We start from the raw sequence: 12,705 nt of genomic DNA, 5'->3' as shown, positions 1-12,705 counted from the left end.
GTGATCTACACCTTCGCCCATACAGAGTCTCTCACAGTGCTATCTTGATACTAGAATGGTAGGTGTTATTATTAGCAAGGTCAATTAGAGGTATGTGATTACCCCAATTACCTTAACATCAAGGACATATCCTCAATTGTTTGAATAATGCGCTCTGCCTGGCCATCTTTCTGAGGATGAAAAACTTGTTCCTAATCCTTTCTGAAAGGACTTCTAAAAGTTCATTTTAAACTGAGCACCACAATCCAAAATGACGGACAATGGAGTCCCATACATAAGACGATTTCCTGAATGTACAACTCAGTATAATCTTCTACTGAATCTATAGTTTTTAATAGCAAAAAGTGTGCTAACTTGGTAAGTCGATTTACGATCATCCAATCAAACCATGCTTTTAAAATGAGAAAGATAATCCCGTTATAAATTTCCATATTTACCATCTTCACTCAAACGTATATGTATCCTGGTATGAAAACACTAGACTCTCTACTGCTCGACTTTCACTTGCTAGCAATTCGGACAATTGGCCACAAAGTCTGCGACGTTCTTTTTCATGTCGTTCAACCAATAAATCTCCTTGGTCATGATGCATATTTGGGGAACCTGGATGGAAAAAATACCTGGGATTATGGGCTTCTAACATGATTTTCCCTCTTTAAGTCCATCTATGTCTGGAACACACAATCTGTCTTGGTACCTCAATGTACCATCATCTCCCCCTTATTCAAAAGCCATCGTTTTATACTTGTGAATCTACTCTTTCCACTGCAACACGTAGGGATCATCAAACCGTTTCTTCTTCACTTCGGTTACTAAGGAAGAACAAATTCTGTTCTGGACGATAATTCCATCATCTTCAGAATCCGAAAGCCAAACTCTTTGCTTGGCTAAGCGGTGAACTTATTTCACCATAGTTCTCTTGTTTGTCTCAATAATGAGCTACACATCCCATACTTGATTATTATTCTAAGCACTTCCTGAAAATACTTATAGCATTGTTGCGATCTAAGTTTTTGACTTGTACTCCACAATTAGAGTCTTGTGCAATGGCACTACCCTCATAACACATAAATAAGCATGATTTTATAGCTTTTCTTTGATCACTTTATCATCAATAACTAAGCTCGATGATCTCATTACCGAACTAATTTTCTTTTTCATATCCCATGCTAACTATTTGGGTTTCAAATCACTAACTGGACTTACAAAAAATTTCACATCACCCCTTACACCAAAGGTCTTATACTTGCAGATCCTTCCTTTTTTTTCTGGGATTCTAACAATTTTCTTTATCTTCTGCAACCCTTTGCACTTTACGTTAATAACGACTCATCTCCCAACTTACCTCTGAGAAATCTTTCTTACTAGGAAAAACTAAATTATTTACATAAACGGAAATCTTATGTCTTCATAACTATCCTAAATAATCGTAATGATTTAACTCTGCCCACACTGTCAATCCTGGAGAAATCACATTTCGATAATTCCTATAGGCTATTTTTCTATAGTTTGCTCTCTCACTGCTAGCTGATTTTTTTCCACTGCCACTGTACTTTGGGTTTAACTTAAACTCTTTGGGCTCTGACACATGCGTTCGGTATTTTCAAACTGCCATCTACTCACTAGAGATAACCTGGCTAAGTGGATCAAATCTCACCTCTACTAGCTCAACTGAAATTGCTAATTCATTGTATCTACTCAAAACTTACTTAATATCCTTTTACTAACCACCTGCTAGCATCATATTTTCTTCTCCTGCTTTGAATAACTAAAAGGAAGCATAAGGTTACTCCTAACTTCCCTTATCATCTGACCATATTCTTTTGCCAGACACTATTTTTTTTTGAACTATGTACATGGATCACACTTAGGGAAATTCATCTGTCTTAAACAAAATTAGAATATCTAACCCCAAACTTTCTATATAATACAAAATCATATCATACTATAAACATCTGCGGTAATCACTTAGTCACACAGCCTAAGGGGGAACTATCATATCTTTTATCTTATGTCAATAGCTGCTTCTTATAGTAGCTTACTAGCGTGTTACTTCTAGTTCTGATTTGAATAATTGTAAACAACTTAAAATCATTCCCTGAAATTCAATTTTGGCTGCTCTTGGTTCTCTTTTCATACATCATATCTTCTTATCATTTGCATGAGTTGTACGAAATCACATCTTTTGTAATAACAAACGTTTCTGACTCCTAGGTATTTTACCCTTAGTCTCCCTTTTTTTCAAAACTATAATGACCAATTCTAGGCCATTTGCGGTCAAATTCTTAACCTGCTATACTATAGGGTCTGACATACATATACACTACCACACACATCTGATAAATCACCTTATGCACCATCTGGTGAGTCTTGGGTCTTAATCCCTAAAACGTGCGAAGATTTTGCTATAATCATTGTTACTTACATTTTCCTTGAGAACCCATATGCATCACTGTATACTCACAAGTCACCAGAAATTTTGATACACTGAAAATGAATATTTGGTAAATATATAACTGAATACTGGCGAACTGAATAATCATAAACTTGCTAACTGAAAGACTGTATAACTGGAAACCGAGGTAAACTGATAACCATAAGACATGATAACTGTTTTTGTACTTTCTGATAAGGTTATGCTCTAATCTTCACTACTATCCATTGCATCCTGCTTTTAACATCCTCTAAAGTCTCATATTTACCAACCTGTACTCTATAATTATACCCCTATAAGCATTTATCCTCTTTAGGACCTTAGGTTTCTCCTGCGCATCGCTTGGGCATCCAATACATTTGGAATTCGATAGGAAGAGAAGGTTAACTATTGCTCTAAGCATCATGGCACGATCTAGAGTAGAAAGAAATGAGACAATCCTAGATGTCTTGGTAGTTAATTGTTTATATTAGTGCCCGACACACACATATAAAGGAAACTCCACTGGACACGGCTTCATAGACTCCGTAGGACTCTTGAACCTAGTGCTCTAATACCAAGCTTTGTCACGCCCCGAACCTAGGCCTGGACGTAACACGACACTCGGTGCCTGACTACATGTGACCGAGCGAACCAACTGGCTAGCTGAATCAACATGTGTTATCATAACATACTGAATGCGGAGATAAACTAACACCTGCTGATATACTGAAAGTCAGGATGATATAAATCAAAGTGCCGAAATACTATTACATTTCTGAAACATGTTTGCAGCCAACATAGCTTAATATGAAAAGTCTGAGACTCTGTCTAACTCTCACTCTAGTCTATGAAGCCTCTATTGAAGTACTGAAAACATTAACTATTTGTAAATACTGAAAGGCTGTAAAGTAATGATAATGCCCCGAAAGAACTAGGGATCACCAAATAACTGGTACGAGAATCCTAGCGCTCTGCGTCATAGACCTGTAAATCATTACCTGCATTGGGAGATGCAGGCCCCGGGCAAAAAGAGACGTCAGTACATTTGAATTGTACTAGTAAAGGCAACTGATAGAAAGAACTATTAATGCTGAAATTGAAACTAAGCTGATAATTGAGAATTGATAATTGATAACTGAAAGGATAACTATTGAAATTGAAACTGAAATGATAAGTGAAATGATAACTAATAAATGATAACTGGACTGATAACTGGTAACTGAACTGATAAATAATAACTAAACTGATAACTGATAACTGAACGGTAACTAATAATTGAACTGAAAGGAAGTAAAAATATGAATACTCCCTCTTCTAAATGATGAACAACCTGTTTATCTGAATATTAAACTGCGGCCTCAGGCCCAAAAAATATATATATGCACAAACTGCGGTCTCGGGCCCAAGTATACATATACATAACTGCGACCTTAGGTCCAAAATGCATAAAGAATAAACTGCGGCCTCAGGCCCAAAAATGCATAAAGCATAAACTACGGCCTCAGGCCCAAATACAAGTGTTCAACATTCAGGGATTTAAAATCAGGAACTGAGAATCATACTGCAATATATGATAGTGACATACTAAATCACATTGAGTTACATAATACTGGAATACTGGATCACACTGAGTTACATAATACTGGAATACTGAATAGGACTAGACTGAGACATGTATTCTTGAACTGATTATGAACACTGAAACTTCAACTGTTTATGGCATACTAAGTAATCTATACTAAGACTCGGGGGCATCAAACCCAAGTCTATATTGAATACACACTGAGCTCACAACGTTCAGAATGAAAGTCATGAACGAGTTATGAAGCTAGAGAATAAAAGCTCTACAACTATTCAAGGAACTAGGCTTAACTATATTATTGAGGCAATTGATACGTCGTAAAAGAGACGTAGTGTAGGGAGAATCATTAATATTCCCAAACATAGAGAGTTAGCCTCACATACCTTAACTTTCTGCTCTTGAGCATAATACAACATTCACCAACCCTTTCAACTTCAATCTATATCAATACAAGTCAAAGGGATTCCGTATTAGCAATAATACTCATGTTTTGGTCACTTAGGCATTTTCTCAAACACTTGGTGGCATAAAGCTTCATAGTCCTTATTAATGATGTTTCTACACCCAATAACCCATTCTCTTACTCCTAAATAAATTCTAAAGTCTCAAATGGTTATAATCAATATTATTCTTTATCACCCATAAGGTAAACAACACCCTTAACCAATAATCAACAATCAACAAGCCAAACCTATAATTGTTCATGCTTTTCTATCAAACCCATCAACTCATATATCATGAACTTGAGTCAATAATCATTAATCCAATGCTAGAATCAATTAGAGGGTGAAGACATTACATTTTTAACGTTCAATCTTCTTGAATTCGAGTTCTAGGGTTTCTTCTCTCAACAATGATGCCCCAAACGAATATCTAATTATATGGAGGGCTTACCCATGTTAATAAGATATTGGGATATTTTAATTAACTTAGAATCACCATTAGAACTTACCTTGGGTGGTGGAAGGACCCTTAGGGAGTTAGGTTTTTGAGAGTTTTCCTTTCTAGAGCAAGTTTTTATGTTTTGGGGCTGCGGGGGACGAAATATAGCTTTAAAATGACCCCCCACTAGCACGCCCGCGCATCTGGAGGAACTGACCGCACTAAACGGCAGTAACACTGCCTCAAAATTAGCGCGGCCACGCTAAGGGCGCACTACCGGCACGTATATCGCATATTGTTCTGTAAAATATGCATAACATTTTGCACAGAGATCCGTTTATGCACTATAATATATCGTTGAAAAGCAATTTCAAAGTACTACAAATTTAGTGCTTTGAGTTTTCCCAAATACCTTACTAATTTTCACTAAAACCTGCTGTAATACGAACCTTCTGCAAACTTAGTCGATTTTGTCAAATCTTATGCACCTCACTTTCCATCTTGATTTTAAAATAACTATTTTCACCCATAATCATCCCGATAGGACTTTAAATGCCAAAAATATAACCTTACTACTCCTTTAACTCATTCATAACTGAGCCAAATTTACGGGGTGTTACACTGAACTTCGATGACCATGGCGTCCTTATCAGGTAGTTCTTCAGTTAGCTCCCAATCATTAGGTATAGGGTGATCTGCTAAGAAGTATGCTAACGCTTGTCCTTTTATTGCCTTCTAAGGCATGAAAACGATTTAAAATTATTAAAACTGGAGGTACCACCTTGCTAGTCGATCACTAAGGACAGGTTTTGACATAACGAACTTGATGGGATTTTCCGTAGAAACAAGACGAACAACATGAGCTTGAAAGTAGTGCTTCAACTTTTGAATTGAGAAGACTAGCGCCAAACACAACTTTTCAATTGGCAAATAATTCAGCTCGTTCAGTGTCATCATCCTGCTCAAGTAGTAAAGAGAGTTTTCTTTTCCTTCACTATTTTCTTGGGCCAACAGTTCTCCAACAGACCTTTCTTGTGCCACAATGTATAGTATCAATGGCTTTCCAGGTATTGGGGCTGCTAAAACTGGAGGCTTCATCAAGTAGGATTTAAAGCTCTCAAAGGCATTACTACACACTTGGTCCCATTTGAAAGGGACACCTTTCTTCATAAGGTGACTGAATGGTTGACATCTCCCAGCTTGGTTCGAGATGAATCTCCTAAGGTACACTAACTTTCCTTTCAGACTATTCAATTCATGGATATCCCGAGGCTCTGGCATTTTCAAAATGGCATCCACTTTGGCTTGATCAATTTCGATCCCTCGATGTCGGACAATGAAACCAAGGAACTTTTCAGAAGTAACTCCAAAGGCACATTTCAATGGATTCATCCTAAGTTGGTATCTCTAGATCAATTCAAATACCATCCTCAAGTCCTTCAAGTGGTCGCCCTTCTCTCTTGATTTTACCACCAAGTCATCAGCATAGCATTCGACATTTTTTTGGAGAAGATCATCGAAAATATTCTGCATATCCCTTTGGTAAGTAGCACCAGCGTTCTTCAAGCCAAAATGCATTACCTTGTAGCAATAAATACCCTTTGGGGTATGGAATGTAGTACGCTCTTCATTTTTCGGTGCCATGCATATTTGGTTATAGCCCGATGAACCATCCATAAATGACATTGCCTCGTACCCAGTAGTAGCATCGATCATCAGTTCTGAAATGGGAAGCAGGAACTCATCGTTTGGACACACATTGTTAAGATCCCTAAAGTCAATGCACACTCGAATCTGGCCATTTTTCTTCTTTACAGTGACAATGCTTGAAACCCATGTTGGGTATTTAACTTCACGAATAAATCCAGGTTCGATGAGTTTATTAACTTCTCTTTCAATCAAGGGAACCAAGTCCGGCCTAAAATGCCTTTGAGCTTGTTTAATAGGGCGAGCACTATTTTTGACTGCAAGGTGATGGACTGCTACTTTCGGGTCCAAGCCAGGCATCTCTTTGTAACTCCAAGCGAAGACATCCCTGAACTCCTTGAGTAACTCAATATAAGTGCTCTCTTTATCAGCTTCTAGTAAAGCACTTAGGTAGGTGGGTCTTGGCTCTTCATCGGTGCCAAAGTTGACTTCTTTTAAGGCATCAACTGTTGTCTTCACTCCTTCTTCAAGTTCAGGTGGAGAATCGTTTGCATCTTCATCTCCTTGAGGGTCCCCATCATCGAAAGATATGTGATAACACGGTAAAACATGCTCCAATTCTGCATTATCCTCTATCGAAGACGGAACACCATTCTCACCTTGTACAGTGACAATAATAAAAAGAACCTACAATTTATTCATCTTTGTCATGTTCCTTAGTGTAGACCATAGTATATGGTTTTACATTTATTACTTCTTCACATGAAACCAAAAGTTTTGTTTGTCGCCTAATTCTTGAAGGAACCAAACTTTGGAAATCATTACAGATCTTCTGGATCTTGGGTGGAGCGGGTGTTCTTATGCTTTGAAAATTTCTCTGGAACTTGTTCCCCTTCTTTAATGGACCCAATCTCTCAAATACAGAAGTTCTCACGGTTGATTTTCCAAGTCGGTCAAAGACAGAAAGCCTGTTAGAAGCGGCAGATTTGTCTTCTACAGTAATGTAATTGCTACTCACCCTTCTTATTGAGATGCGCACTGGTGACAGTTGCTTGTATCCCAAAACTTCACGTGGTTGTCTCATTGTAGCTTCTGATGGTAGCTTCCCTAACTTTGATGGCTCATTAGAATTGTATCCAGCTTTTGCAAATAGCCTGTAAGCATTAGGATCAAAACCTTCAGATGTTCGCTTTGTAGGGACTGCCACATTCTGCAAACGATTTTGGGCCACAAATCTTGCAAGCTGCATTGAGGACAACTTTACTGCCTCAATTTGTTTGACCGGAAGAGTTAACTCCTTTAGTGTGTTAGCTTGGAGATTAGATGATTCACCTTCATCTTTATTCCTTTTAGGGACATATTGGAGCGCACGACTTACTTTCTTTCCATAAGAGGCAATACCCCCTTTATGAGATTTATTCACATTGGTGTGTACCTCCTCAGTAACTGCTTTGGCTTTACCAATAGTTACCTCAGCTCTTTTAGTTATGGGCTCGTCATTCTTGCTTTTCATGCCACCATCAACTTTTACCTCCTTCACAATGTGGTTCTTCAAGTAGAACTTTGCATCGGCGAAGTGTGACTCAGCCTCGGTGAATAGCTCATCATCAGCAACTATCTTCTTCTCAACTTCACCCTCATATTATTTCAAATATTGATGGTAGGTAGATGGAACCACTTTGTTCTCATGTATCCAAGGCCTTCCAAGCAAGACGTTGTATGAAGTCTTTGCATCGATCACATGTAGCCATGCACTTGATTCTATATCTTCAATGGTGATTTCTAGCCTGATCGCGCCTATGGCTCTTTGCCCCCTTGGTTGAATACTTGGATCATCACACGACTTTCTGAGAGTTCGTTCATGGAAATACCAAGTTCTTTCGCAGTGTGGATTAGCAAAATGTTCACTGAGGATCCTCCATCAACCAAAATTCGATTTACCCTTTCATCGCGTATATAGCCAACCAGGTACAATGGGTGGTTATGAGAAGTGTCACCTAGCAAAAGATCATCATTTGTGAACGTGACCTTTTCATCACAAGCATTAACTTCTTGAGGAGTGGACTCGATGGGCTTTTCCGAAGCTGGTGCCAATAGTAGGTCATCACTATTTTCTTCCCCTTTGTCAGCATGGCAACAAGAGGCATCAATGCCCTCATGGGAAATCTTCATGTGAAACCAACTTAGTGAGAACTCCTCCAAGGTCACTGGATGTCGTGGCATTTGAGGATGGTGCACCTCCACTTTTGCTTTATTCAAATATTTAACTAGATTCCATCTCCTTGGTCTTTTCACCATCATTTTTGTTTACCATAAAAATGGTAACAACAATTAGATTTGTAAATGGGATTCTAAAAATACGTGATCTATTCTCGAGCTAGTTGTTAGAGCAGATGATGCTAAGAATGTGAAGTTTAACTATGAAGTGCAAGCTAAAACGAGGCAGTAATCAAACCGAAGGGGCTGTTGCCCGGATGCATAACCGGTCGATGGGGACCTCAGGGTTGAGATTCGAGTTGAGCTCAAGCTATCGGGTGCAGCCGAGAATGGGATAACAATTAAGGATACGATTAAGCAAGGTTCTTTACGACCAATATTGAGCAATATAATGAAGAACAAGTAAGAGAACGATAGATATTAAAGTGGCCTCGGGCCTGTGAGAAAGAGCAAGTTAGAAACAAAAGAGAGAGAGATATTATTGCACTTGTGGAGAAATGGAGCAACATCCGCCCTTTACAAGGTAGGGTGAGTCCCCTTTATATAGGAGGGGGGACTCAGCTACAAGTATGTGGAGATTAATTACAAAGTATGTAGATGGGATGGCTTGACGTGATGCCTCAGCAAAGGCTCTGGATAGGCCGGCCCTGTCAGACTTAGCCGTGTGCCTTGGGAGCTTCCCCTTCTATCCTGGCTTCGGTCTCTATTTTCTCTGAGTCGGGCTTGGATAAGCCCCGAGTTCGAGAACTCGGTCGTGGCCTCCCGTCCTTGGGGTCCCGAGGCATGCTTCCGAAATGACTTGACAACGAGAAATCAAGTCTTCTTATTTTGCCGCATATAAATAGTCTCCGCATTTCCCATAACGAAATGATAGGAAATGATTCTGACTCTTGACTCCTCGAGCTTCTTTTGACGATGCCATATCGATGATGCGACTCCTGGCATGAACTTGTGGTAACCGGACATCCACGGGCTCATGCTTTTCGACCTCATTCATTGCACTCCTGATTCTCGCTTCCCAAGGTGAAGGTACCGCCGTCGGTTCGATTTTCCATGGATGCATTGATAGTGCCCGTCGGCCAATCTTCCAAATCCTAGATGATTGTGTCGTAACCCCCTATAAATGGGGGTGCCTTGGCTTTGCTTTTCCTATCCTAGTGCCTCCGTTGGCTTGCTTGTCTATTTCTTCTTATAATCTTCTTTCACCCTTGAACATCATGCTAGGGGCTCATGACCTTAATGCTGTTTGTAAGAGTTTCCTTAAACTGTGTCGTGGCCTTCTGCCGGGGCTTCCCTTCGTCGAGCATAATCGTGCTGTCCTGCTATTGATGTAGTCGTCGATATGCTGACCCTTGATGCTGCTGCTGGACCGAGGTGATGATGGACGGTGAGTCGGTTTCCCCCTCATGTAGAAAGTCGTTCGGATTATGCATCGCTGCTCAAAAGGGGGGGCTCGGATTATACATTGCTGCTCACCTTCATACCCCGGCTCATCGTGGTTCTCTACTCTAAGTTGGGGGCTTGCACGGCTAGACGTTCCAAGGAGTGGATTCTAAGTAGTCGTGCAAGCAGGACCGGGGATTGTTCGGTCCGCTGTCTCTCGAAGGTTCCCTTGGCCAAAGAGGGTCCTTGATCTTCGGATAGCCATGACATTTTTTCATCCCTCCCTGCCACTCACCTTGTCCCTTGGGGATATCAGTGTAAAAGGTTGGGATAAAACTTCCGAGGATGTGCGTCCGAAGCCACCTGTTGCGGATCTTCAAAGGTGGACCGGTCTTCGAGCTTTCACTTTGCGTGTGCATTCCATTGTCTCTTCCTTTATGCGTAGAGATCCTCAGTAGGCTTTTGTAATTGTATGTAATGTACCCTCGAGGGCTGTTGTACATGGATCTTTTATGAATATGAATATACTCCATTGACTTCTGCTTTCGATCTTTGCTTTGTTTTTGTATGCTCTCATGCCCTTCAAGGCCCTTTGAGTGCCTTTTTTTATTTGTTGACCGCTGATATATGACTTGGGTGCGGGCTTCTCTCTGCTCCTCTACTGTCCGACATAGCTCTCTTTCGAATCCCATCATTGTACCTAGGACCAATCCTGGATTTGATCTGACAAGCCCGGGCCGTCGGGGCCCTCTGAGTTGTATGGGGATAATGTGCTGAATTTCAGGGCCTTTGAGGATGTTATCCTGAATAAAGGTCGGGTATGGGTACCAGGGGGTCCCTTTTGATCTTGATGCAGATACCCCCTTTAAAACGTATAGGACAGACTTCTTCTGAGCAGTTACCTGTATTTAGGCGCTGTCTCGGACCTTCGTGGAACTTTTGTGATCAGAGATTCCCGTGCTTATTCCTTTCTTTCAGAAGAGGGGAACCACGAGACTAGGTACCTACCTTGCATCGAGTGATGGAGTCGAAAGCTTCCCGAAGTCCGACTTCTTCAAGTCGGGGTTCCTCGAGATAGAATGCTATCTCGAGCTTGAAGATAATATGGATGGCTCCTCGAGTCTTGACTTCTCGTTGAAAGATGCTATCTGGATCGGGTATCAACCCATCAATCTGTATCAAGGCTGTCGACTTCTCGGGGCTCGCCTCGGGTAGGCGATTCATCGCCGCCTCTCGTATATATGTGGGGCAGCTTCGGCTTCTTCACAAGACCTCACTATTTTAGATAGTTGCCTTTCCGCTTTGGCATAGGGTTCTCCATTTCTTCAGGCACAAAAAACATCAGCGCACGTCCTTGTTCTGATCTGTTAGTTTTATCATAGTCATGGTGAGCACTTCGAGGCCGGCCCCGTCAGGAAGTAGGGAGTGTTGCTCCTAGCGCCTAGGATCCGCTGGGGTTCGTTCTGAAGACCATTTATTCAATAAAGGAGGAACATCTGGAGATGGTGAGGAGATACTATGGGTGGAGTGAGGGGATAATACTGCATGTGCTTTCCCCATATGAGAGTATTACGGACTCCACTAATGGATTCTTGAGCGTATACCTATACCCTTTTGCATTTGGCCCCCCGATAGGGTTGTGATAGATTTTTGCTTAAAGTATCGGGTTACTCTGGCGCTGACACATCCGCCATTTTGGTTAGTGGTGCTGATGATGAGGTTCTTTACGGAGAAAGCTGGGCTCGAATTCACGCTTGATCACCTGGTTAGGATATACCGGCCCTTCCATCATCGAGGCCTGCTAACTCTGAGATATCGTTCGTCCACGCACTTTGTTGTTGGCAACGAAGAAGACGGGGATTGAGAATGGTCCAGTTGATTTATCCAGGTCCGGACGGTTGACATTATTCCTGCGGGACTTTTTCCATTTCCCGAAGGGTGGAATCATGTACGTGAGTGGGGCGTCTGGCGCCTTTTCAAATTTCGCCTATAACAAAAATCAGTTGAGTAATATTGTTTTCCCCCTTGTTGCAGCAACTTTGTGGATGCCAGGCGAAGTCCTTGACCTGCCCGGCTGGGTCCGGAGGCTGGTGACCCATTCGACCTGTGACGAGCGCAAGTGGCGAGCTATATTTCGTACCAAATGGGGAGTGAAATACCAAGGTATGTGCGTATGTCGCCTTTGCCTTGGCCTTCATATATTCGAGGTAACATTTTGCCTTTTCATTTCTACTAGATTTGCCGTTTGCAGACATCGGGCGGTTCCTTGGGCTGAGGCAGTGCTCTTCCGAAGAGGGGAAGGAGTCATCGGCCTTCGAGCCGAGGGATGATGGTGATAAGGGGGATCGTCACCCATGATGTGATGGAGCTTTTAGTGTCACTGGGAGGGCTCATATCTTTTAGGAGAGGGCATCATCCGGGCCTGATGTTCCAAGAGTATAAGATTCCCGGGCGGCGGTTCCTCTATGTGAATATGCCCGGCCCGAGGTTGGTTCTCCTAGGGCCGGGGACGCAGGATCAATAAGAGTGTGTTCCGACTTAGAGGAAGTCCATCGGTTTCTCTTCGAGGTGAGTTTCG

The 12,705-nt window shown here is 41.4% G+C and overlaps 1 protein-coding gene across 1 annotated transcript; it reads right to left on the bottom strand.

The window, feature by feature from the left end:
• Positions 1-6,287: 6,287 nt before the first annotated feature.
• On the bottom strand, positions 6,288-8,828 carry LOC138873115 (uncharacterized). Its single transcript, XM_070151553.1, has 4 exons — positions 8,355-8,828; positions 7,333-8,163; positions 6,974-7,214; positions 6,288-6,889 (listed from the first exon to the last, which is right to left on the bottom strand). The coding sequence occupies exons 1-4, from the start codon at positions 8,826-8,828 to the stop codon at positions 6,288-6,290; spliced, it is 2,148 nt and encodes a 715-aa protein (XP_070007654.1).
• Positions 8,829-12,705: the final 3,877 nt, after the last annotated feature.

The sequence above is a fragment of the Nicotiana sylvestris genome, chromosome 7 (genome assembly GCF_000393655.2).
Source record: "Nicotiana sylvestris chromosome 7, ASM39365v2, whole genome shotgun sequence".
In the NCBI taxonomy this organism is placed as follows: Eukaryota; Viridiplantae; Streptophyta; class Magnoliopsida; order Solanales; family Solanaceae; genus Nicotiana; species Nicotiana sylvestris.
Note: the sequence above shows the minus strand (reverse complement) of the source record. Positions and strands in the feature narration are given on the sequence as shown.

Bases quoted from the DNA above. Each gene is read 5' to 3' on its own strand.
- LOC138873115 (XM_070151553.1), bottom strand. From the start codon at position 8,828: ATGATGGTGAAAAGACCAAGGAGATGGAATCTAGTTAAATATTTGAAT. The intron at 7,215-7,332 runs GTTCCTTCAAGA...AATAAATTGTAG, and splicing joins GTAATGATTTCCAAAGTTTG to GTTCTTTTTATTATTGTCAC. The intron at 6,890-6,973 runs GTGCTTTACTAG...GGAGTTACAAAG, and splicing joins GCCAAGACCCACCTACCTAA to AGATGCCTGGCTTGGACCCG.